Consider the following 27,631-nt stretch of genomic DNA (forward strand, 5'->3'; position numbering starts at 1 on the left):
CCAAAAATATAGCAGCAGAAAGACTTCTAAAGAAATATGGTCAGGAGAAAGAATAATTCTCCTGCTCTATGGAACTATGTTTCAGGAGGAAAGTTAATGCAGAGGAAAATGAGAGATGCGTATGAAATCAGTATGTACATACAAAATTTGCTAGAATAATATCTGAGAGCCTGTTCCAACAGTGAGAGCCTATAGTTATTAGAAGCAGGGGTAGCAAAAAGAAACAGTTTTTCTTAAAATCTCATAACAGTATTTATCATCTTGTTTATATATTATTAGCATTGAAAAGGTAAAATCTTTGACAGAGCTACAGGAAGGAAATGGTCTTTTTTTTTTTTTTTTTTTTTTTTTTTATGGTTAGGGAGAGGATGGAAGACAGACAATGGAAAAAGTAACCAAAAGATGTAGATCATGAACACCCTGAAAAGGTGATCTGCCTCTGGGCATGTTACTTTTATTGGTTACCAAAATAAAGCAGCAGTGCAGATGCATCCCCCTAGATATTATTATGTTATATATTAAAAGCAGAAAAACCTTGTTATAGATTAAGGACATGAAAATACACAGCTGGTATATGCTTCAAAGGGCATACAGTCACTTTCATTTAATGTAAATGTTAAATGTTAAGAAATGTTAAATGTTAAAAAAAAAATTACAACCTAAAAATGTTAAATTGTTAAATGTTAAAATGTTAAGTTTTTCAAATTACACTTGAAAAAGTGTAAAAATTAAAAAAAAAAAAATCTGCAACATATGTCGAGGTCTCCCAGTGATATTTTCATAGTATAGTAATATTCTTTAGCAACATGACTTTTAAATAGCTTTTGGTGACTTTCCTGTACTGTGCAGATGATACTATATTGGTTTAAAACATTTGTTGTCAGACTAATTTGCTGCCTTTAGTGCCTAGATTTTTAGAGCTATGAATTGGAAGTCATAAGAGGAACATTTTCTTCTCTGCGATTAAAAATGGGCTGATGCTAACAGCAATGAGAGTTCAGCCCCTAAGATTCATGAATGAGAACCAAGAATGGAGAAGGCAAGGACATCAGTATTTCAAAAGAATCACACAAAGAGAAAGGCTGTGACAGGCAAGGCAAATGTAATTAAGTCTGCAGTCATGCAGTTATTGTCATTTTATATTCATAGTGAATAACTTCAAGATCAGAAGTAATCTTAGCTTGCCGAATACACAGTATTGTTTTCTGAGGCTCTTAATTACTGGAACAGTATTAAGCAGGAGCACAATGACAGCAAGCAAGAATTTTCTTAGTAAATAATACAAGACAGTTCATGTACCATATGCTGCTTTGCAGGAGGGTAGGTGGTTTTGTTAAATCTCTAAAAGATGAAAGCTAAGAATATATAAAACTGATGCTTAAGACTGAAGTCTTTGTTGCAAAGACTTTTGCTGGTTAGAAGACAAAGACTTGAGACACATGACAAAGCTAGGTATAGTCTAATGGTGAAGGTAGTTGGTTCTGGAGCTGTATTGCAATGGGTCTACATTAGTATTTTGGTTTAGATCAGGAGTGCAATTTTAAACAGAATCAAAAAGTTATTCCCACTAATTGTGCTTTGGTTCATAGCAGTCTCAGGCACATGAACTGGATTCCCTCAGATAAAATTAAACAGGAGAGGTGCTCCAAGTACTAACAGCTGTTCAGTCCACAGGACCAGGCTAGAATTAGTCTGAAACAACCTCCTCACAGCAGTAAAATATGTATAGGAAGGATGGTTTGTCTTCAGCACCATTTATTCCTTTCTATATATTTATTCCTATCTGTAGTGCTTTGTCCTCATATATACAAAGCTTTAATCTATCTGTCCAGCAAAAAAACATTGCTCTTCAGTCAGAATTCACCCGAGAGAGGAAGAAATAGTTTGCTAGATTCAGTACCCTCCTCATTCTATTTAATCTGTTCCTTATTAATCCTCTTCCTGCCCCAATATTCACAAAAGTTATTCCATCAACAGAGCTATCTGTCTAAATAAATGTGAGGACTACATTAGAAAAAAATCAGAATTAGTTCTTGCCTGCATATGAGTATGTCATATTTCATTATGCTTTTTTAAAAAAACTAATGGCTGCATTGGAAGAAATGCACCTGTATAATCAAATTATTGTTTTGTCTCATTTCATTTTTTTTCTTTCTTTTTCAGAATGTTTTTGTAGATAAACCAGCATTTCCAGAATACAAAGTTTCAGATGCAAAAAAATCCAAATTCATACTGTTGCATTTTAGCACTTTTAAAGCTGGCTGGGACTGGCTTATTTTACTGGCAACGTTTTATGTTGCTGTGACTGTACCTTACAATGTTTGCTTTATTGGCCATGATGAGCTGTCTACAACTCGAAGCACAACTGTCAGTGACATTGCAGTGGAAATTCTTTTTATCATCGGTAAGATCTGTTTGGGGTTTGTTTGGGATCTCTTTTTTGACATTTAAGGTTTTCACAGAATGTATAATATAGAAAAGGAAATCATTGCTTTCATGATTTTAAAGAAAATCAATTTTAGCTGTATAGTTTGAGATTTTATCTGAACTTTAGATCACTTTTTTTTCTTTTTTACATTAAATTGATTCAGGTAGTCCTGCTGTTACTCAAAAGGGACCTTTGACCTCAAGGAAGGTTGAAAGCCATCATTTCACCCTGTGGATGCCTAAAACCTTCCCAATGTAGGGATGTGCCCTGGAATTACTAAAGTGTTGTTCATAATGTACTTTTTTTTTTCTATTACCTTTCACAAACACTTAGAAGACCTATGGACCACAAGTTGAAAAATCACTAGATTTTGAAAACTAATGACATACGATTAAAGCTCATACTGCAATAATGCAAATGTACAATATCAATATGCTATACTGACAACTGGGTAGAATCTAAGAGGTTGCAGTTTGTCATCTGGTCTGTTCTCTAAACGTTTTGTTTTAATGATCCATTTAATCCTTATACCTTTAAAGAATTAAAAAGAAGACAAGGTCATCTCTAATGGTGGCCTTGTAGCAAAGCAATTTCTTTTTTGTATTATCTTGTTTCAATTTCTTTGTGAATATAGAAAAGAATCCCCGACTACAGTCACACAGATTTTTCCCCAAGTTTTTATTGTTAAAATAGCACTTAGTGCTGTCACACTAACAAACCATAGCTCAGATCTGTTGATAATATGCAGGTCGAGAAGCTATTATTTTAAAGAAATAAGCAAAGTTGAGTATGTCTTTCTTGAATATGAAAAGGCTTAAGACAAGTTCTAAGAGAGAAAGGAAATGAACAAAAGAATATAATCACCCTCATATTTGAAACTTCTTTTCTACTTTGCTTTTCTCTATTTATTCCTAAAAAAATGTTGCTTAACTCATATATTAAAAGCAACGTTATGATCTTCTCTAGGAGAACTAAAGAAAACTTCTTAAACACTAAGCATAAACTCAAAAAGTCTTTAGTTTAACAAAAGTTTTTCTTATGAAAATTTTGAAAAGTTTATTCCATATCTCTGACAGCTTTACTGTAGACAGTAAGGCTAGTAGGTGGTGTGGCTTATGGAATAATCAGATGTTATGATGGATAAATATTTGTGTTTTCTCCTTTGGACATTTTTTTTTTTCATTAGATTTAATGTCTGTTTTTCCCCTTTTACACTCAGTATTAGATCTCGGTGGACTCTTTCATGTTCATGCAAGCAATTCACATTCAGTGATACTCAAGTACTGCAGTAAGATACCTACACTCTTCAATGCAGATCATCGAGGATTATCTTTTGTCTTGTGTAGAGTGAGGTTATGATTCTAGTCAGTCATAAGTGACTCCACATTCCATTTTAAGGAATACAAAATGAAATAATTCCACTTGATCTGCCTGGACATCTTTCTAAAAACAGTAAGCTCAAGGTTGTGATATTCTGATAATGGTTGTATCCTTCACCCCACACCGGTATAGATAACTGGTTTGTGTTGTGAATGTATTTATTAGAATCTGAGCAGGAGAGCATAATTTGTATCTAACTGATTTATGTGCTGTATTATTCATCTGAAGCAAAACAGATGTGTACTGCTCAGTGCTACTTTTCTGTTTATATCTTTTGCTGGAAATATGGACTTCTTATATCACTAAGTCAAAAGCAATGGTATCTCTATGATCAATAGAGTAGCTGGGTAAGAAAAATAAAAGGAAGAAGATTTTCTGTAAAGTTTACTTCATCTTTTCTGGTTAGGCTTTTAGGTCTATCATCCAGGAAATCAAACTATATTTGTAACTAAATACATTAAAAGAAAAGTGTATAAAGTACTAGAATATACTTCTTTGCATAGTTATGTTACTGGTAACCACAAACACTGTACTGTAGCATACCAATGTTCCTCCTCCACAGTTTCAATAATGGCTCAATTTTCCCCAAAATAATTGTTTCTAAAGTTTTAAATTTGTGGCTCAGGGGAAAGGTTTATGGAGTATTTTCAGGACATTCTCATACTGCCTTTTAATCACTGCGGTGAATTTAAAGAAAAGATTGTGTTTATAGTCACCTCTAAATGGTCTGTTGTCTGTTAAAATGTTGAATGAATATGTTTCAGACCACGTGTAACTATATTGAAAGTAGTAGGATTGACAGCATACGTAAATTTAAGCATAAGTTTCAGGGCATTGTTGCACTGTGGCTCTGACAAGCACATCTTTGATGGATGATCTATGTGCTCTGAGAAAAGCCAATGAGAAACATTGAGTAAAATTCTTTTTATGATGCTGCTGCCTCAGGAAGTCAGTGGGGAGATCTGTCTGAGATGGGGTCTTCAGCTGTATTATAGCTCTGTAATCAGATTGAGGTATCACAACCCTTTAATCATGGATTTGAGAAAAAGAATCTATCTGCTTTGATTTTATTTGGATTTATCAGAACATAGAATAATACTCCTTTTACACATGTAACTTGCATAAACTCTTATTTGGACTTAAGAAGGTCTTAGTTTTTAGCTATGCTATCAAAGGGAGTGAAGATATGACAATAAAACAGAGAGATGTTGTCTGCACATCAGTTCAAGGGATGTAATAGGGTAGAGGTTAAGGGTTTCCTTTAAGCAGAAGGGTTTGAATAAATCTAGTGGCTAAAAAAATCTTTTAGGCTTATCCAATTTTTGAGTCAGCATAAGCTTAAGCATGATAAAAATACATATGGAAGTGTTCTTCTGACTTGGGGTGCTTATAAGTAAGACTGTTGATCTGAATTAAATTATTTATACAAAAAGAGCACATCTAGCTAGAGGTTTAACTGCTTTAGCCTTTAAAGCATAAACAGAAGATAAACAATAATAATAACGGCCCATTTTGTGGCGTCTTTGGGAAAGAGGTTGGAGAGAGAACATAATTAAGGCTTCTCAAATTAAGTTAAAATTATGTTTCACTTGATGTTACCTGTATATGCTAGTGCTTTGATAACTTGTGTGATGTGATGTTTGAGTGTACTTTCAGATGTCTTTTCCTCTGTAGTGTGTGCAAACTTTTTCTAACATTCCCCTGTAAATAAATCTTTTGCTTCCTCTATCTAATGATAGAGTAGAACTAGCTTAGTTTTAGAATTTTTTGACTGTTTTATGTATACTAAAAACATTAGGATGTGGAGAGAAAAACTTTTTAACATAAGTGTATTTAAACACATAAAAAATTATCTTAGAAAGTGTTTCAGCTGGGGAGTGATATTACCTGCTTTATTGCACTATTTACTTCAAAGTTTATGCCCCTTGATTTGCATAGGCAGTAGCCGGGTCCTTCATTTGTAGACAGGTGTATCTGGGAGGCTAAATTTTCAATATTTCTAAGAAGCATAATGGATCTTGGTTATTTTTCAATAACATTTGTAAAGTTTTCTCTCTTTTGGAGAGAAAAGCTGAGAGAATCTCTCTCCAAGTTCATTCCACTTTATTAGTAGTAACCTCTTTATTGCATAACTTTTACTTTTCCATAACTATCCAGTGTAGTGCTTTTCTTTCTGGAACTGTTTCATTCTAGTTTTCAAATATTGTCTGTCTTTTTTTTTTTTTCCCCTTTCATTTTAAAAACTTTATTTAATACCTTAATTGAAGAAAGTAACACCGCAAAAATGATCAATACTTTATTGCTAAATGCTCAGACTCACTCACAGGACTATTTGAACAGGATGTCTTCAACAGGAGTTGAGGTCAATGCGATGGTTCGGAGAAAATATCTATAGGCTTTCAGGGTAATCGTAATACATTATTTGCTGGATAAGATCAAAGGTGTAGGAGTATTTTGTCTCCTAAGGTGGCCAGAAACAACTATAGAGAGTAGAGCTGTAAAAATAAGTGACCTTTAGCTTTTAATTTTAGTTTTCTATTTGTGGATCATCCAGTTTCTAGTGGAAGATGGAGATGGAGAACCCTGGATACTAATTATAGCTATAAAATTGTACTAATTATAGCTATAAACTTGTAAAAGTTGTACAGTATGTTTATAAACATACTGGCAACTGTAATTTTAAGTGATTTTTCTGCAATGTCCTCCTTTGCCTACCTGTGGAAAAAAAATCCCATACCCATCCCTTCCCCCACTCTCCCCACACCCACACTTGTCTGAAGACTTTATCTATGGCTTACACTTTCAAGAGAGAAAATTAATCATGGTTACTAAGATTGCTTCTCTTTGTACATGTATCTCTCTCTCTTGTTAAATATTATTTAACAAAGTGTTTTATCAGCAAATTCAGTTTTTAAAAGCCCCATGTTTAGAAGTCCTAAAGCTGTGATTTGTGTTGCATGATACTGTAGGTTAGAGACTTGTTGGCCCATTAGTGTCTATCACAAATGTAAATGACTCAAAGTCTTTCCAAAACAGTCTTAAATCATATGAAGCCCTTGAGTCTCAGATGTTTAATATGTAGAAGTTTAAAAATACGGTGCAAATCCAGTAGAAACTCATATCATCATTCATGACTTACACAGTCATTCAAGTGTGCACATCGTATTGAAAATAACATATGTTAAACAAAATTTGTTGGAATCAGATAAGATAGTATTAAGTGCTGTAGATTTTATTAGGTTGCTTTAAATTAGAAGAATTGTTTTTTATCTCATGTTCTTTTTCATTATTAAAATGATCATCATTTCATATCTTTGCAAGTGCACAGATGGTCACGTAAAACAATATCTGTGTGTAGGGGACCTCAAATCTAAGAGGACTTTGCATTTTGTAAGGAAATGGCAGTGTTTTGAACCATATTTTAGAAAGTGTGCTTTCAGACCCTAATATGCTAAAATTCAAGTAGACACCAAAAGAGTGGTTGAAATTTATCTCTGGGAATCTACCTCTGAGCATCAAATGGTCTCATCTGTGGATACTTCTGAACAAAACATGAAACTGGATAGCATGACATTGTTGACACACCTAATATTAGGGAGGGAAGGTCATAATAAATTGTTCATGGACTATGGATTACCTAGTAATGTGAAAAAACAGTACAAAATGTTTATGTTGAAAAGTGGTAATAAATTTCCTAAAGATTCTCACTCAAAGCATCAAACTGAAGTTGGCAAGACCACCTTATTATTAGAAATTTTTCAAATACCATCCTTACATACCCTTGTAAGGAGAACAGGTGCTCATCTGTACACAAGATGCTGTTTCCAAGCACAGAAACATCCACCAGGACATAGAGGAGACAAGCAGAAGCCACAGTAATTCAGAAGTGATCATTTGCATGGAAACATATCTGTATCTTCAGGTAGATGCAGATAAATGTTATGATAATGGAGGCACCCTGAAAATTTGACTTGTATTGGCTTTGCTAACTCCTCCTCTTCATTTGCAAAGGTGTGATGTCGTTGTTACACATTGTTAGCCAGCTTCTCATAGAATGAAAAAATGTATGCTTGTAGATCTAACCAAAGTTTTAAGAAATCACTGCCCCAAAATGTTGCTTACTACACCTGAAGTTGGGAGATACCTTACAGTTAAAAAAACTGCTCATCTGAGCATTCTTGCTTTTCCTGAGGCCAAAATGAACAACATTAACTACTGGTGAACTGGTTACAAGAAGGGATCCTTATGTATTGTGCCATGTACCATCAAAGTTAAAGGTAAAATTGAAGAAACAAGCACTTAAAGAACTACTGAACAGGCTCCATTCTGAAACCAGATTTTGTGAAGGAATACCTAAAACAAAGAAGTGGATTATGCAGGATAAAGGCCTTTTTAAAAGCACATGTAAGATGATAGAAACCTCATGAGTATAAGCTGAAATACGCACCATTTACCATATGTAATTCCTTACTATTCTGGGGAGAGCTTATAGCTGGGTCAAGGTATTCTGCATCCATGCTTCTGGCAAATATAGTCACTGTTCCACTTCTCAGTTGTCATAAATGGATCTCTTCAGACAGATTATTTTTCTTTCCTACTTCCTATTTCACAATGAGACTTGCAACACTGGAGTGACAGGCTTCTGAGCACTTAAGAGTGCTAAGAGCACTTAAGAACTGACTCTTCATCTTTTTTGTCTAAGATGTGGTGCCGTTGTAAAAAAAAAAGCAGTGTGACAAATCAGTTGTTTCACCTATAGTCAATCCACACATTGGGAAATGCTGTAGTAATAATTTTGTATGTAATTTTCACCGTGTTATGTTTCCATTCAAAAGATATAGAAAGTTAAAACTACCCTGTTATACAGAGTGTGACTGACTTGCATTATAGCTACAATGAGACAAAGTCTGTATTTAGGTTTACTATCCTATAACACGATGGTAAAACAACACTATATTTTTCAATAAGATTTAAGTCTTTTAATTAACCATCTAGGTAATTTCCAAGAAAATGCTTAGATGCTTGATAGTTTACCATATTTTTTGTGAGCTTGCATGTGGTCTTTTTCATATTTTTTTTTAATGATTTGTGGATAATGCCCTATGTGAATTGTTGTCAAGCTGCATGAGGTAATTTCTGAGAAAAATATTTCAGGTTTCCCCCTTGGAATTGGTCAAAGAATTTTAAATGCATGAAGCAGTTGCCCCATTGCCCACTGAATGTTTTACTTGTTTGACCATTTCATTGTTGTCTCCAGCATTTGTGTAAAGTGAACTGCGTTCTTGGAATACCTAACAATGACATCTGCTTCACACACATTGAATTTAATGAAAAGATAAGTTATATGATTGATGTTTCTTCAGTCTTTGGAATTGCTTCTTTCTGCCATATTTCTGCAGCTTCTATTAAGAAAATTACCCATGTAATATTTTTGGTTCTTTGCTTTTATTTCAGGACTCCAAAGTCTGTATCTTCCTTTGTAGAAAAGTCAATATAATATGTTTTAGTTACTCAGTATGTTAATGGATTGAGCCTGTTTTTAAAAGTTAGAGCATAGTTTATAAAAAAGAAAATCTCCAGTGCTTAGTATGTTATTGTAAAGGTCACAATATGTAATGCTTTTCTGGTGTATCAGCTACTGTAGAACTAAGATTAGCTCTTCCCTGTTTAACACCCTCATAGTTAAGGAGAGGAACTTGAAGAAGTGAACCCAAAAGGCTGAAAGTCAAGGAAGCATATAAAAGAATGTGACTTATTATTTTTTAAGTTTGTGGTCTTGTGTTCAGTTTCATGATATCAGAATTTGTATTCATGGGCTCTCAGCATAGTAAATAGTTGCGATGAAAACCTCTGGTTGAACATTAGTGTGCTGGTCATTCTATGTGTCCCAGCATGCCCACAGTAATGGGTACAGCAGCCTAAGTATGGTATTTGGTAGAGCATGCCATGCTACTGCATTAACACTGACCAGACTATACTATACTGTACTGTACTACAAGTACTATACTATACTATACACTCCTGAAGGGAGTGACTTTTGTTACCACAGTAACCATTCAAGCCACTAATGCCTTCAGATTTCAGTTTTTCTATTAATGGATAACTTACCCAAATAAAACAGTATTTCCACTTGGGTATAACTTCAGCATCCCATTACCTTACACTGTAAGAACAAACAGTAAGGAAGAGCAAATCAGTCTGTCAGTTACAGATGGATTTTGGGAATCAGTTCTGTTACAATCCGTCACACTTGAGAATAGATCTTGCTCCATTAAAATCACTAAAAACATTGTCAATATGTCAAACTGTGATGGAGCAAGGCTGAGAATATACGTCATAGCTCTGCCTTAGAACAGGAACCATGCCAGTCCTCGTGTGCTGTACAGTGACAAGCATCTTGGTGTTCAATCGTAAATAAACTCTTTTCACTGGAGAAATTTGACTGGTAAAACAGCTTAGTGTATTCAGTGGTGACTTTAACAGAACAAAGCCTATGAATTATATTCATTCCACATTAACAGAAGCTCTTTTTCAGACGTCCATCATATTACATGAATGTGATATCCTTGCATTGAGGATTTTAAGAATTTGCTGCTTTAAACTACATTTCCATTGTTCATCTGAATGCTAGTCATCCAGCTAATGCCACAAGACCTCTAAAAAAGAGCTTCTTTGAATGGAGGAGTAACGTGTCTCTGAAATGAGGTTCCCAACCTCTGTGACTGCCCACACAAATGAAACGGGGTTGTTTCCACAATATTCTGAAGTGCTAATGGCCGGGAGAAAACATTACTGGGAAATGTTTTTACTATTTTAAATGTATTGTTGCTTAAGGACTAATTCTAATCCTTTTACATAATTTTCTTTAATGATCATGCTCCTCAGTAAGAGTTCTTTTTCTGTTTAAGCTGTGGAAGTGAACAAATTTTTCTACTTAACAAAACTCCATCCTGCTAGTACAATGGTGGCTTTTGATATTCCTTCTTAGATTGCAAGTCCATTGGGACCTACACTTCGTATCTTGGGATACTTAATTTCTTTACTGTCTAGCAGTATAAAATTTGGTCTGGTTTCTTCTCACTGTTACGTATGTCAACACAATACATCTGAGATTTCAGTTATATGTAGTTTCATATGAACTTTCAGTTCATAAAGTTTTTGATAAAAAAGAAAAATTTTGACCATCTAGTTCAACCTTAAATGTAAGATATTATCTTTAATCCAAATATTAATATTAATTCCAATAAACTGTGTTTGGCTAAAACATGTTTTCCTGAAGGACATCAGCTCTTCTTCAGAGAAAGGAGAATCCACAACTCTACTCATCTATGGCTTGTAAATGCCATATTTCTTTTTCCTATTTTTTTCATCAACCTACAGAAGTGGCGTCTTGTTAAATGTTTAGTACTACTGGTTTAAAACATTACTACATGCTGATTCTTAGTTAGGATACACTGGATTGTAATTTAACATCTGATACGATACAACCATGCTTTGCTGCTCTGTTCCAAAATTAGATAAGTATTTATTTAATACATCTGGGTTTTCTACAAGATTACTAATAGCTTCTCTTATAATATGGTGCCACTTGTCCAAAGGAACTAAAGTTGCAGATTAGCATTTCTTTCCTAATACATCTAAAATTGTAATTTTCCTTCACCTTGGCTACCAGTGATTTCTTTCTCTTTCCCAGACAGGTCTAGATTTTCATGTCAAATTTTCTGTAGTTTATATTGATTGTTACTCAGTATCTGTTCGCCATTTGTTATATCTTTCTTAAAAAGAACAAAAATGTTTTCCCTTCAGCAGCTGTGACAGGCTGTTATAAAGACTTATCATTTTAGTATATATATTTTTATTTATATAGTATATATTTTATTATATATTAAGTATTTATTATATAAACCCCCTACTTTTAGGGGTTTTATTACTTAATATCTGTTGTGTTTTTTTTCTTATAAACTTTATTTGACTTCATAATAACCCAGATTCCTAAGCAACAGGTGTAAAATAAGCATTACTTTCTTTTCCTATATAAAATCAATATCATCTCCCTCACCTTATCGTGTCAGCATCTAAGAGAAAATCATCAAGCTAATTCTGGTAATAGACATTTTGAGGGGATATGTTGAGCTGAAAAATCATGCTTCCATTTGAATTAATTGTTTCTAGATTTACTAGGAACATCTAGGTTTATAGCAGCAGTAGAATAGAAAAAATAAGAGTTTATATAGGGACAGATAAATTGTTCTTCAAGTAATATAACACTAATTTTTCCTGGAATCTTTCCTAAAAGCTCTCTGGCCAGATTCTAATACCGTGATCTATATATAATTAAATAACATTGGCTCAAATAATCAGATAGATCAAAGAGCTTGGACTTCGGGGAAAGTATTGCTAGTTAATGACAATTAATGTAAAATCACATAAAGGAAGATGAAAAAAATAAAATAAAATAAGAGCCGGTCATACGATCTAGGAGAGGGAGGTGGTGTAGGAAACTGTCTGCTCTGAAAATCAATGGGGTTAATATATCTAAATCATCTAGGTCTCAAGCACAGGACTGAATTACTGTAGTCTAATAAAAAATCATGCATCACCCAATCCCCTGGTTACTGCTTATATTTATACTGTTTGCCCTAAAGGTGCAGGATTTTTCAACTTTATTTAGTTCACAGTAAAAGAGAGGTAAACTAAGTTATATTACCTAGCATTTTCTGCAAACTAGAAGTGTGCCATGGGCAGTTATTGAATCATCTGACTAATCCTAAATTGTTATGATGCTGTATGTTGATCACATGTCTAATCTCAGCAGGATTTATTTTAAAAAAATCAAGCCTGAAGGGAAAAAATGTTGGAAATCAACTGTTTCAGGTAGAATAATACTGTTTGTGGGTAAAGAGGTTCAGCTGGCCACCAGATAAATTTTTACCTCTGAATTATCTCTTTTTTTTCTTTTTTTTTTCTTTTTTTAACAGGGATTACGAATTGAGATTATACAAAACACGTATTGTGCTTTTGAAATTAGAAGAGGGGTATTATTCTGGAAAACATCTTAAGTATAAATAGAATAACTTGGTGAATTTCACTTTATGGTTGTCAATCTTTTTATATCCTTTAGGATTGCAACCTGCATTATGCACTAAGCAGAACCTCCATTTTTTTAATGTCATCTTTTTTTCCCTTTGTTCAGCACAGTTTAAATTGGTGTATTCATACCATTCACTGAGTGGATGTGTCTGTGTGTGAAAGTGAGCATGACAGAAATCTAGAAAGGGATGGCTTGGTAAAGGATGTGACATGTCCTACAGAGCTTTAATTCAAGACAGGTCACCAAACAGTTCCAAAACCCTACGGACTTGCTCAGAGCTCCTAGCTCATTTATGCCCAGCTATGAAATAAGTTGTCTTTTCATAGGAACTGAGCATTGCTAGGGCATGGATTTTCACACTGGAAGCTTGTGAAAAAGAAAATAGTCACAAATAGCTGAGTAAAAGACATTAGAACACTCAAATAAGGAAAGGAATAAGTTAGCACTTTTCAGTTAAATCATGGTATTGGCTTCAGAAATTTAGAATGAAAATATCACAAAAGCATGTAGCCATGGTAATTACAAACTTGGAAGACATTAGGGTAATGTTGGTCCCAGACTTCTGATGTTTACTGCTGTGGATACTGCGTAGAAGCTTAATTAGAGCAAAATATATAAATATATTAGGAACTGCAACTGCATATAGATAACATTTTTTTAACGCAGATGCTTTCATGGCTGAAAAAACTTGGGTTTGTTTTTATACATATCCATTTTCTTTCAGTGTAACTTTGTATGAGTTTTAGAGATATCACATTTCTTACAAGAATTCGGTTTTTTTTGGAAGGGATGTGTGCACATATCTTATCAGTAGTGGCAATAATAGGCTGAGAGAATCCATGCAGCTTGAACTAGTTAGCCATGGGATTGGCTAAATCAAGGTTAAGTTTGAGGTTGATTGTACCAAATGGTTTTATGAATTTGTCGATCACTGTTTATTTTCTCTGCATGCATCTGAGGGACTTAGTGCCTAACAGGGCTTCTGGTTTGCCTTGTGTGGGGTAGTTAGGGGAAGGTGATCGGTCCGCAGGCTAGAGAGAAGGAGGAGCAGGACTGGAAAAGCAGAAAGGAATGGCATCCTACAGCCCGTGTTCAGACATAGCAGCAGAGCAGGGCTGGAGGATGTAGGGTGAAAGCTGTTGGTGTGTGAAAGAGAAGGTGAGGGGATAAGGAGGTAAGAGAATAGCCTAGGGAGACTAAGCAGAGCAGTCTTTCTGAGGGTGACTGGCCACTGATTTGCTGTTGATTTTTTCTTAATATGAAGTGATTTTGCCTGACCTGGGTGTGGAAATTAGAGCTGAAATAACTGGGAAAAAAAGCTCTATTTAAATCTTTGGAGGTGAGGTGGGGGATGCATGATATGATTGCTTGTTCCAAGCCTGTTGAAATTGGAGGTCTTGGGTACTCCCAACTGAGAGCTGCCAGGTGAAGTTCACCTTTGCATTTGGAAGCAGCAAAATTACTTGCTGCTTTGCAGACTGACACACTTTGCTTCTGTTAAGCTCACAGGCTCATCTGCACAGCAGTAAGTGGGGAAGCAGCGAAAGTCTGTAACACAGGTCAGAGGTAGCTTAAAATGCATGGGTGTTTGTTAACAGAACAGGTGTATCTATGCTAAAACACAATAAAAATCTATGGAAAAAAGGCACCTTGTAGTTTCTACATGACTTAAGAGCCTTTCTTAAAGTCAATAGTATAGTTTAGACTTTATCCTGAGTTTTAATTTGCTTGAACTCTGACTTTTTGCTGTCTAATTTTAACTGAAATTTAATTATCTGACTTGAAATTAGAACCCAGCTTTTTCCTAATGAAGTCAAGAATAGAAAGGCTTCACCCTTTCCTTCCTCTCTACATCAGGCATAAAGATGATATTTTAGATATGCATGTGCTGTGTTTCAGCACAGAATGTAGTGAGTCAACAAGTTTGATAATTTCTGCTGTTAGTCCTGCTTTAGTTTTAGGTAAGTATTTCATGACATTGCTCATGTCAGAGACGTTATTTACATCTCCTATTCTGCCTTCCTGAGCATGTGGCATGATATATGTAGCTTGCAAGATCATTTAAAATGATGTTATTCCAGCTTACATGGAAAAAAACTGCAGTGAGGTAACTTCAGGATTTTTTCTTCTCTAGTAATAATGCTTATTATTAATGATTTGTTCTTTGTTTGTATTATGAGAGCTGCTGAAACAGAAAAGAGATTGTAATTCTTGTCCCAATCCAAGACAAACATATCAAACACAGCTTTACGTAGAAGGTTGCACAGGCTGAATTTTCTTGGTAGAGCATACTTAAAGGTAATATATTCAAACATATCTCTTGTAGAAAACTTTGGATCCACTAATTGTCCAAAGATATTGAAGTCACTCCATGTAAGCTTTAACAATCAACTCAGAGATTAAATGTCCCCCTTGCCTGGTTTACAGCTGTAATCTGTAAAATTGTTGCCCTTCATGCTGTAGGAAATGGTTAAAACTCACCTCCTCTCAGGGCATTTGGAAAACAAATTCAGCACTAAAGAAAACCATTAGTTTTGATGCTGTGGAGTTCTCTGGACTCTCCAAAGCTTTGCAGTATTGATGCTTGTGTTGAATTTCAAATTCTTCTTTGATAAATTCATGTCATCAGTAGGTAGAAGCTAGTACACAGATTATTGTAGTTTTTTGATGTTTAACTACTCTTTGTTGCATCAATTTGATTACCGTTCTAGTTGCTTGAAGTCTTAATGATAAGAAAACATTTATTTAAAAAAAAAATTTTAATCTTCTACTTTTTAAACAGCAGTCCCCAAAAGACTGTGGAACATGTAATTCCTAAAAATAATAAAATTTCTCAGGAGAAATGGTCATTTCTAAATTTGTGTTAAAGATTTTGTTGTGCTTTTAGAAGTTTGTTTGCCTCAGGAGTTCTGTTTGGTTCGGGGGGGTTTTTTGTTTCCTTTACAGCTTTCTCAGTAAGTACTTTAACACAGCAGTTAAGCTGTAAATAAGGTTGCCCAGATGAAGAAACTGTTTACTCGCAAGTATAGCTCAGAAAGCTGTCAAGAAATAAAATATGGATCACACTCACCTCCACTCCCTCTGGATTTTTATCTAATGAGTTGGATGCAGAAAGAAGCACTTACCATTTCCTATTCAATTTTATATATATAAATGTTATCTGGGGCTGTTGTCCTAAATTGCTTTGATAAGAAGGCAGAAAGGGGTGCTGTGCAGAAAAACCTCTAATCTCTTCAATCTTGAACAGTAAATTCCATACGCACATTGATAAGCCTTTGGTGTGCTGGATGGCTTAGGGGAATTTAAAGCAAGCATTTATCTCCTTTTCTGTTAAAGCTTTAGTTGTTTCACAAATGCTAATGTGCAATAAGTAACAAAATCCTTTTTCTAACTTTGATAACTACACACTGGAGGTTTCTGAGAAAAATGAGAATGAGAAGTTTCAAAATACTAGTGATGTAAATATCCTTATCTGTCTTTCTTACCTATATCAAGCAAATCCACATGAAGTACTTATGTGTGTGGCTGGTGCTGCCATACTGATCTGTAAACGTGAATAGTAACCAATGAACTCTACTAAGCACCTGTGGAGCTGAACTGACCCCCTTGCTCATTATGAAGCATATGAAATCATGCTAATTTCACATCTTAATTGTATTACTGAAATTTTCAGAACATTTTTGTAGCTTTAATAATGCAGGGCCAGCTGAGACTATTTGGTGATCTGATCTAAAATTTTTACATCTCTGATTCTACTTATATGTTCTGTGCAGCCTGAGGATGGTGTTGAATGAAAACAGTAGTTCTTAAACCATGAACCAATTATAAACTTTGCAAGACCTCAGTCCATGGAACCAGATAGCCTGGGATATGTGTCTAGACCACTTTGTATCAAGGCTTTGCACTAAATCTTGAAAAATTTGAAGGAACAACACTGTGCCAAAACAATGAGAACTTCCTCAAAGATTTCATTAATTTAGGGGACTCTATGGGTTGACTCTAATGAGTAAAAGGGAGGGAATAGCAGAGATCAAACTGTCAGAAACACCACCGATCCACTACTAGCAGTGGATAGGTTAACTAGTAAATGTCAGATGACCATAGCAGACTGTCTAGCTTTGAACTGCAGAAGACAGCATAAAACATTTCTGCCAGTGAAACCTGGGAAGTAATTCTTTCCCAGACCCAGATGTGACATTAGAACTGAGCATTTGATCTAAACACATCCTAAAGAAATCCTTTCTGATACCTGAAAGGAATGGTCCAACATGATCCTCTCTCTGTGCTGAGTCTCTCTCTGCCTCTTCTCTTTGCCCTCAGTAGTGTATCAGTGGGGGAAAAAAATTGCTTCCCGGCTTCTTGCATATAATGGCTAACAGGCTTGAAGACAAGATCTTACTTTGCCCAGTCTTAGCATAGCCTACCTAAAGAACATGTAGGGAGAAATGCAGATCAACCTTTTTTCCCCCTAAAGCTATGAAATGAAGGGAAAACCAGAGTAACTTAATGCTGCAAAGCATGATCATGACAGGCAAACCTACCTTTCTTTTCCCTAGCACATCTACATATATATATATATATATATATTCTTCTCGTGTACATAAGTTACCTGAGTCCACATACGTGTTTTGTGCTCGAACATAACTTAGATATCTTTAACATGACATTGTGTTATACAGTATAAGACTGTTTAATGTGAATCCAAATGATGGGAGTTCATAACATCATTTGCTAAGCCACATTTGATTTCCAAAATGAATTTACCTAAAGTCAATGTCTGCTCAGTGTAGCCTATTTTGCCTAAGTAGCCTATCAGTGGATGAAAACAAGTAAAAGTCAGTTCTCCTGCTAGTATTCTGGAGCTGAGTAAACCAAGAAAGATGAATTTACAACATCAAGTGAGGTGAAGTCCAGGTAGTTTTTTTTAATTCTTCTCTTAGTCTTTTCATTTGTTGTGAGCTATAGGTGCTAGAGTTGTATGGCTGTAGTTTTTTCACCAAAGGCACGAACTGTTTTCTATTCACAGGTGATATTCTTGGTGTTGCCACAGCTTCGTACTAAGCCCATACTGACACTTTTAGCTATTAGAAATCTCTTTTAGTGTCATTGTTTTCCAAGCCAGAATCTCCCCTTCTACAGATATCTTTTTCCTTCTTGGGTCTTAGATGTGTTTTGCGTGTCATATGGAGATATTTGACCCATTTTATGTTTGGATTTAGATTGGCCACAGTCATCAGTCGTCTTTGTCAAAAACTACCATATCACTGTGAACTAATCAGCCAAGATGAATCCTCTAGAAACAATTTTGTTTATAAACAAACCCACAGTAACATTTTGAAACTGAGCAGAAAGACAGGTTTGCCTTTTGTTTTATGTGTCTTATATTCTGGTTAATGCAAACCTTCAAATTAAAAAGATACAGGATGAAATAACTTGAGCATATCTAAGTATTCTGCAGCAATCAACTAGTTCGATAGCTATATCAAAAAGACATAATTTTGTCAGCAAAAGAGTGTGTGTTGCTTTCGCACTGTCCAGGAACTTATGGTATTAGTTATACTTTAACATTTATTGCTATTACTACACGTTTAACATATATGCCAGAATGATCTGCTTTTCTTGTGATTAGCAAATCTACTGTTTTCTGGAGCACCACTTTTAGTGGTTCCCCACTCCCCAAATTATTAAAATTGTTGTGGCAAATTCCATTTCCTTGGTATTTCTCCAATTTTCTTAGATCTTATTAGAAGTTAATACTGGTAATTCAGAAAGTGGCTCTCAGCAAGTTCCACTTAGAATATTAGGTGGAACTTTGTCTTCAAAAATCTCCTTGAAATGTCTAATGCCTCCTTTGTTATATGATAAGCTTCTGTACCATCTGCAGTATCATTTAGAGTGATAAATCTTCCTACTTCATTCCAAAACCAGAGTTTTAGTTTTCTTCTTTTCAGAAGATAAGAGGCAAGTGGACTATAATATTCTATACACTTCTTCAGTCTTGTTAGTCATTTAAACTTAAAATTATGTTTTGTTCTCACTTTCAACTTGTAATTTTGATAGTTACTGATCTTTTCTGCATTTCAATTACATTTTCTGGGTTATTTTGTATCTTATAATTTTGTGAGGTTTGTTTGTTTTGGTTTTTTTTTTAACTAGGAAGGCTTATTGTTTTTCCTTAACATCCTGAATGTTAATTCATGCTTAAAGTTAATATATGTTGATAAAGCACTTGGGGTCTTCAAAAAAGTTTTTTTTACACTTCCAAGTGCATATCTTAGATGATGTCATATTTTCACAGTGTCAATGTATGATAAGGTCATGTTTTCCAGATCCAAACTGTAAGTGATTTTTAGTTCAAAGATAACTTTTCTCTCCTCATTAAAATAGACTGCAACACTAATTTATGCCAGATTGCCACAGAACATCTAATCCCATGTTAGGTAGTTATTATTTTTTAGAAACTGTTAGGAATTTTTATTGCTGAGCTTATAAGAACAACCAGTATATGTCTGAAACCAAAGGCACCTATGATGCTGTGTTTATCATCCTACATAATATGAATAGATGATATTTTTCAGTAACTGCCTCTCTTTTTGTGGGCATGAGTTGTCCTTGCAAAAAAAGCATACATTTATCATTTGTTCCTGTTTCTCTGCCAAAGTAGAACAGCCATAAAAGTGAAAGACAGGATGAAATATAGTCAAAAAATCATTTCTTCTATCCACATTGAAGAACCTGAAAATAGTACATGAAATACCAAAATGTTTTAGCACTGGAGCTATTAACATTTATTTGTTATAAAATTGTAAAAATATACAACAGAATTATCCTTTCTTTAAGGGTGAGGAATATGTATATGAAAAATATGCATATGGCAATGAAATTGATTAAATGTACATTTGTCTTACATGAATGAATGTCTAATTAATATTTTATAGAAGCTGATCTATCATGGAAGTGCTTCTCTGATTATGTTACAAAAACTTTAAAAAAACTCTAGGGAGGTGAAACTTTGAAACCTGGTTGGGGTTTTTTCAGTTAAGAGGAAGAAAATATAAGTGTATATAATGAAACATGACTGATTTATAGCAGCTATTAATTTCCTCAGATCCTTTTGTGGTTCAGACCATCATCTATTATAATATACAAAATGGGTGTATCAATGCAAATCTGAGTAGAATTAAACAAGATGGTAAAATTGACACTTTTGTAAGTGTATTATACCAATCTTTGGCAGTGCTTTATGCAAACATTCTTATACCTTGTGCCCTAGAAGTGTAGAGATCTTTAGCTCCAATTCTTCATAGCTTCCATCTTCACAATGTGTAAGCAGCGCATCACAGCAAACATGGAAGAAAGCATCTCTACAAGTACACTAAAGGAAAGAAAGTTTGATAATGCTGTTCTTAAGATGGAAATGCTGTCATGGATACTGAGCGACTGCAACAGACCTCCTGCTGAAACCTGGATAAAAGTCAATAATTTGTCTGAGTGTCAGCTACTCCATTTTATTTAAAATGAAGTGTAAGCAACTGGGTGAAGTTAGTAGGTGGATGGATTTAATTTTCAAACTCCTTTGCAAGAACAATAGTGTGAACTCTGTTGTAGGACTTCAACAGTAATTTCTGCATGCATTGTGTGGCTGCTCTATTTGAGTACCTATATTCATAAGGCATGAAAAAAAGTTGTTATAAAATACTGGTCTGCCTGGTCCACACATAGACGTTAGCACTAAGCATTTGAGTCCTGTAGGTACCACTCTCCAATGCTATCCTGGTATAGTGAAAGTCAAACAATTTCCATTTTTAATGTTCTTTTAGTACCAAAAGATTCTAAAATAAAAATCTGGATATGAAAAATTCTTTTAATACAGACTAGTGGCAATCCATGCCTTCTCAATGAGGCAGCATCTTCCATTGAGCTTTTATAATATGTCAGATTGGTTTATATCAAGTTGATTTACTCAGTTAAGATGAACCTTCTCTTGCTCTGCTTTACAGTGCTCTCCTTTACTGTAAACCTATGTGTTGGCTGTCCTCAGTATACTAACAACATTGCTGAAAACTGTAATTTCCAAAGCTGTCTTAATTCAGAAGTAACAGCACATAAAAAAAACCACTACAATAAAAAAAAAGATAAAACATGGGAAAAGGTGAAAAACAATGTCCTTGATAAATGGGAAAATTCAGGAAAGGGGAAAAATACCTAACAACTAGAACCTAATAAAATCTGACTCATTTAAAGAGAGCTGCATAAATGTTTATTTATTCCATTTTCAGTGTATATCTTCCATATAAGCACAAGGGCTTGGTTTTCAAATTTTTGATTTTCAAATAAATCATGGGGGAAAAAATACTAAATGCCCATTTTTGCATTTTGCTGTCGAGGTTGTACAAAATCTTGCAAATGGGACAAAGCTCACCTACTACTCTTCTTATTGCTCTAGTGGTAGCAATGTTTTGTGTGTCATATTCTGGAAAACCTGTCTTTGGATTTTACTTTCTGAGGGGAGTCTGTTCATACATGCTGGTCTTTGCAGACATTTCTCATACACTGAATGAAAAATGCAGGATAAAAGGTATAGCATAAATTAGGCATTCATTCTCATGTGTGCATAGCAGGAAGAAAAGTTCTCAGGCCCCAGAAAGTACCTACAAAACCAAGAGTAGATGAATCTACTGCTCCCACTAGTAATCCTACTACTACCTTCTTTTTAGTTCTAACTTGATTTGCATTATAACCAAGTTACAGTACTAGTACTTTTAGTGTTCATTATGTTTTAATTATGAAGGGACAAAAGTTGAGGTACACTTAATTTTTAGGACTTCATAGCTTTCTTTTTTTTCCAGGAACATGCTGAATTGGAGCAGGTTTGCATAGCACACAAGAAACTAGCTGTGAGAAAAGGAAATACCGGCATCCAAAGAGAAAATAAATCCCTTTAATGGTCCGAAACGATGAAATACTTATATTCTATGTTTGCTTCCACTTGCAAGGCAGACATCATCTTCTTATAACTTCACGCTGCTGGTGGGCAAGAGGCTGAATTTCACTTGTAGCTGCTTTCCTTTGGCATTTCTACCTCCCCTTCCCTAGAGGCTGTAAGAAATATCTGTTTGGGCAGCAAACACTTCCCAAACATCTGCATGCTCCATGCTGTATATGGTGCGGAGCCAGCCCTCAGCAGGCCACCCTGCTGCTGCCACCTCCCTACAAAAGGGGTGCGTAGAAGAGGCACCTGAAGGTGTTTCTTCTTGTGCATCACCTAGCAGGCAGAAAGGAAACAGTGCTATCATTGTTGCCATAGGCAGAGGGCACAGGGAATGCAGTTCCCTCCTTGTAACACTTAATAATAGGCTACCTAGATTACAAATAACACAGCTGACAAGTCTGTTACACACTGGACTAGTATCTAGAAAGCTGCCTCTCATAACTTGGATATTAAAGTCTGCTGACTTCCAGACTGCCAAGACCATCACCCTGCAGTTGTTATTTTTTAATGAGAAAAAAAGTCAGTCACACTCTGAATATCTTCCTAACACTTGGGATCACTTCTTTCTCTTCTGTGAGATGGTCTTCAACATGAGGCACTACAATTTGCAAGGCAGCAGCCTAATTATCTTACTGTAAAACACCATCCTTGATGGTTGGCTGCACTCTTTTCTGACATTGTAAAAGTTATACAAGTAGTTATCACTAATGTTAGAAACTGGGTGCATAGCTCGAGGACAGATTATAGTCTTTGTCTTGTAGGACATGAAAATAATCGAGACTCTGTTGTCAAGACCTGAGCTTTTCTTTGAGTGTTAATGTGTTTTGGCAAGACATGTCAAAAGTATATCTCATATTGAAAGACACTCATCCTGGAACGTTAGATAGGAACATACAAAATGCACAAGCCACCAGGCAATTCATAACACTTTTGTGATCTCCACCATAGCCCAAAAGCCTTTTTTTTCAAGTGAGCTCAGCATTTTTCTGTTGATAAACAAATGGTTATCCTTGAGGATGACATTTGTTCTCTGTACTGGATAGTTATCACTAAAAGAAAGTTTCAATTACACCTTTTAAATAAAGTAATTAATATTTTTTTTATCTTGAAAGAAATATGAGTAAGTTTTATGCACAGCAATCATACCCTCAGTTTTCATTAAGAAAAATGCTACCATTTGGTACTGTTTAAAGAGCAATGTGGGTGGAGGGTTTTTTTTAATCTGAGCTCCCTTTGAAATCAGTGGGTTTTAAATGTTTTAAACATTCTTTTTACTCCTTACAAAGAACAACATGCATCAATTGATTTAACTCTATGTTTGTGGATCTCTTACCAACATACTTTATTTGTTTCTCTATTAGATTCTTCATCTGTTTTTTGCCACACATAAGAAAAACAACCAGTGTTATGGTGGATTCCTGGTGCTATCTCCAGGAATCAAGAAATCTCTGTCTCTCATTCTGTTCATTCTTTGTCAAGCAGATATTATTTTAAATTTCCGAACAACATACGTCAGCAAGTCTGGCCAAGTTATATTTGAAGCAAGATCTATTTGCATCCACTACGTGACTACCTGGTTTATCATTGATTTAATTGCTGCACTTCCTTTTGATCTTCTTTATGCTTTCAACGTCACTGTGGTAAGTACTAACCTGTCTTTTTTAACTGTTCTTTTTTCAAGAGGGGTTTGTTGGCTTTTTGTTTTGGTTTGGGTTTTTTCCCAGATCTGGAGACTAAAACTGAATGAACTAAAATACCTTGTGTCTTTTTCAGCTTTGTAATGTATTTTCACATTGGATGCTGAAGGAAGGAATACAATCTAATTGTACATGTTGATTAAAAGTATTACAAGATTGAGTGTCATGAAAGACACATATGTACCATTTTTTTGATTCAATTATCCTTTGTAAACAGTTGCGTCTATGTTAGCTTCATTTTTACTTACTGTACTCAAATACAATTCCCTATGGCTTTTCCTCTCTTATGCTGCATAAATTCAATCCTTAACTTTTCAGGACTCATAAATTGTTGCTGTGGTAAAGTAAATCATTGTTACGGTCAGTATGGTCAGCATTCTTTACTCAGCCAGGATTCTTCTTTCTCTTTACCTCTGGGCATTCTAGTGCAAAAATTACAGCATGATCACATATTTTTGTGTGTTCTAACATCTATTACTTGCAATTGTCATTAATTTGACTTTGGTTTCAACTCATCTTTTTTAGAAATACAATGACAAAATGCTTAAGCTGCTTTGAAGAATGTGGGTTTAATGTCAGGTGATGTCACAGTCATGGGTGATGGGTTACCTTTGTGTTGGTTTACTTATGCCAAGACAAAGGTTTTTCTTCTGATAGCCCTATTAGATTTAATAGAGTAAGAATCTACTAAGCAAAAATACAGCAAACAAACAAACCTCCCAAATCCTAAACATCCCCTCCCCCTGTGAATCAGAAAGTTTAATTTTGGAAAAAAATGTTGGCAGAGGTTTCTCAATTTTGTGGAATTCTCACATAAGAGACTTAGGGTTTTAAGCTGTCCACTTTCTAATTCTCAGAATTTTGATCTTTTGTAAACAGATGCATTCAATCTCATTTTCATTAAATGTGAGTTACAGACAAGTACATAGATGATAGGATAGATACATATCAGAAAAAAAACATAGAAAAACACTAGTCAGGAAGCCTCCCATGTAAGTTATCATGTTTGATTTTATCATTTAGTTCCATTTCCTTTGATGATCTTCCTTTTCACTCCATTTGTCACGTTAAGAACCAACAGTCTGATGTTACTGCAGTAGCTTTCAAAACCAGATGGTTAATAGTTCCACATTCTTCAATCACTGGGGTTTTTTTGTAACTGGTGGGTAATCTATTTAAATACACTACTATCTCAGTTTATCCCTTACATTAAAACCAAACAGACAGCATGACTGTGTTGGTTTAATTTCCATTAAGAATTTTTCATTGAATGAACCAGGTCTGGTCTTTTCTTTCAAGGAGAAAATTAAAATACCAAAGTTGATATTTTTTTCTTTTTTTTTTCTTTTTCCATTGGGAAGACTGATATGTTTTCCATACTGAATTCTGGAAAAGAAAGTATTATACAACAATTATTTTTACAGTTAAAATGTCACAATATTAAAAATGTTACTGTGATATGATTAATACACATCTCCTTTCTGTTGTACTTTGGAACTTTTTTTCCTTAATAACATCACTGACATGGTGACTAAGAATATCCAGGGACACTGAAATGTCCCTCTATTAGTAGTGGATCCTGAATGAGATAATTAATGATAGATTAAGTTCTAACACTAAGCCCCAAGTAATAAACAATATATAGCCATGTTGATCTCAAAATTAACATTGACTGACAGGCATAGCTCCCTGAATGCTCCAAGAGTTAAATAACTTGTTAAAAGTTTTTGCAATGTCCAATCTGCTTCCTTCATTTGCTTTGGCCCAACTTCAGTAACTAACTGCTATATGGTAAAGATCACTACATAGCAGAGAGTCAACGGCCAACTCTCTCTTCCCTCTGGTTAACTGAGAAAAAATCCAGAATTTGGGTGTCTGCACCCTGCATTCACCCCAGCAAACTCGGTCATTTTATTCTCCGTATGATTCCTTGATGGGAATACAGTGCCTTACTGTATCATACTTCCTATCGTGGCAAGACTTGGCAACTGTTAACATAATCCTCAAGATAACAGTGACTATCAACTGTTTCAAGAGTGGGGGGAGGTGTTAATCACATTCCACTGTTTTCAGACTTTATGATTTAATAAGCCATTTCCTCATGTCTGTTCTCAGATTTTCACTCCATCGACTCTCAGATGTTGCCTCAACAGAACGGTGAGAAGGGGCATCAGGGAGCATCTCACTTCTTTGCTGTTCAGGCCCCGGCACAAAGGCCAAACCTTTAGGGATGCTCTAAATTCTGCAAGCTATAGGTATAGTGCCATACATACCTATGTATGTATGGCACATAAATGTCATCCTCCAGTTGGAGATTTGTGGAGCTAGAGTGTGTGAAAAAGCTGTGGAGTCTCTCACCTTCCTTGGAGATATTTTAAAAGAAAAAAAGTGAACCTGTATGAGTTGGCTCTACTGCCTTTAGACCTTGCAGGGGTTCTGCCCTACCACTGAATGGGTGACTCTTTGGAGGTCTGAGACCTCAGGCATGTTCCTGCCTAACCTGCCATCTGCTTCCATCCTTGTATTCGTCTAACATAAAGGATCCCTTAATCTGTTGAAATGTGGTGTGAAATGCTGCTAATGTAAAAAACAGGCCATTAAGTGCTAGTTATAATGATTGAATTTTCTCGCCTGAGTAACTATTGGTGGTTATACAGCAAGAGTATTATTTTTTGAGGAAAACCAACTAATCAAGCAGGCAAAAAGGATTAAGGATCCCTGTCACTAGTCATTTCTTAAAATGTATCATGTTTCCTTATTAATTCCTTTTTGCCATAGGAGAAGATTTTTCCAAGCAGAGAATTTCATCACTAGTTTGTAGCAACTTTATTTCTCGGTACTTCTCATCACTATGCTATGATTGAGTTTGTGTTAGTTTTACATAAAATTCTGTCTCTGTCATTTTGACAGAAAAAGGTTAACCCAGCTAGTCTAAAATGATTAACCAAATGGAAAATTTACATGGTTTTATATCTGTGGGCAAAGCAAAATCTACACAGGCACAAGTATGAGTGCTGACTCCTCATTTTGTCTTTCTAAATTTGTGATATAGAAAAGAAAGCTGCCTGATGGCATTTCAGGTCTTCCAATGACAGATTGGACACAATACAAGAAGAGTGTTTGGCATGACTAATGAGAAAATTCAGTGCAACTACATATGATTAATTACATCTGTGTTCAAATTTATGCAGAAATTATTTTGAAATGAGGAAGTCTTTAGGCCTTAAAATGAAACATGTCTCCACATTAAAAAGAATATTATGATATCTGATTCACTGTTTTTATATCTGTCAGTGTTCTGAAACTTAATAAAAATGGTCAGAATTTAGTCACAAGTGATAACTGGCAGGGCACACTTATTACTGTAACTGCCCTTTTGAAATTTCTTATTTGTAAGAATCTCATAAAAAATAATTTCACCTAAGTTATCATTATTTGTTTGTGATGTGGTAGAACATAGGCATCCATGTTAAGATGAAGGCTCTGATGTGAAGGCCATAGCACATATACAATCATTGTATATATATTTATATATTACTACACCTTGAAGAGTCAGTCATGAATAGGGACACCTTTATGTTAAGAGTGCAATAGAACCACGTTTGCTTCAAACAAGCTGATGAGAGAGAAGAAAAAGAGACTTTGGGAAATTAATTACCACAGAAAAAGAGGCAGTTTGTATAGTGGCATGGCATTCAATTAGAATAATTACATTTTAATAGTTATATGATTGTATTAAAACAAACATGATAATTCCTACAGCCTTCTGCCCCAGACGCAGATATTCTTGTGCTTAAGGCCACAGGCATAACTAATTTCACTGACTTATTGTAGGTGACATAAGATGGATAAAAGAAATGCAAGAGAAGACCTTGTAATTGTTTGTGTGCTCTAATGTCAAATCTTATTCTTGACAGCAGTGAACTTCAAAGTATTTTAAATAAGTGTCGGTTTTTTTGTTGATTTTCTTTTTTCCCCTGCTATGTACGTGAGAAAAAAAGTAAAAGTTCTCAAGGAAATAAAAAGAAATAATGGGCAGCAAA

At 35.0% G+C, this 27,631-nt stretch overlaps 1 protein-coding gene across 1 annotated transcript in view; it reads left to right on the forward strand.

Annotated features, from left to right (window-relative positions):
• KCNH8 (potassium voltage-gated channel subfamily H member 8) overlaps window positions 1–27,631 on the forward strand; it is a 204,773-nt gene that overhangs the window by 102,532 nt on the left and 74,610 nt on the right. Inside the window, exons 5-6 of the mRNA XM_075052038.1 lie at window positions 2,164–2,404; window positions 23,374–23,531. Coding sequence (XP_074908139.1) covers window positions 2,164–2,404; window positions 23,374–23,531 — 399 coding nt within the window. The remainder of the gene's footprint in view (window positions 1–2,163; window positions 2,405–23,373; window positions 23,532–27,631) is intronic.

The sequence above is a fragment of the Buteo buteo genome, chromosome 2, assembly GCF_964188355.1.
Source record: "Buteo buteo chromosome 2, bButBut1.hap1.1, whole genome shotgun sequence".
NCBI classification, from domain to species: domain Eukaryota; kingdom Metazoa; phylum Chordata; class Aves; order Accipitriformes; family Accipitridae; genus Buteo; species Buteo buteo.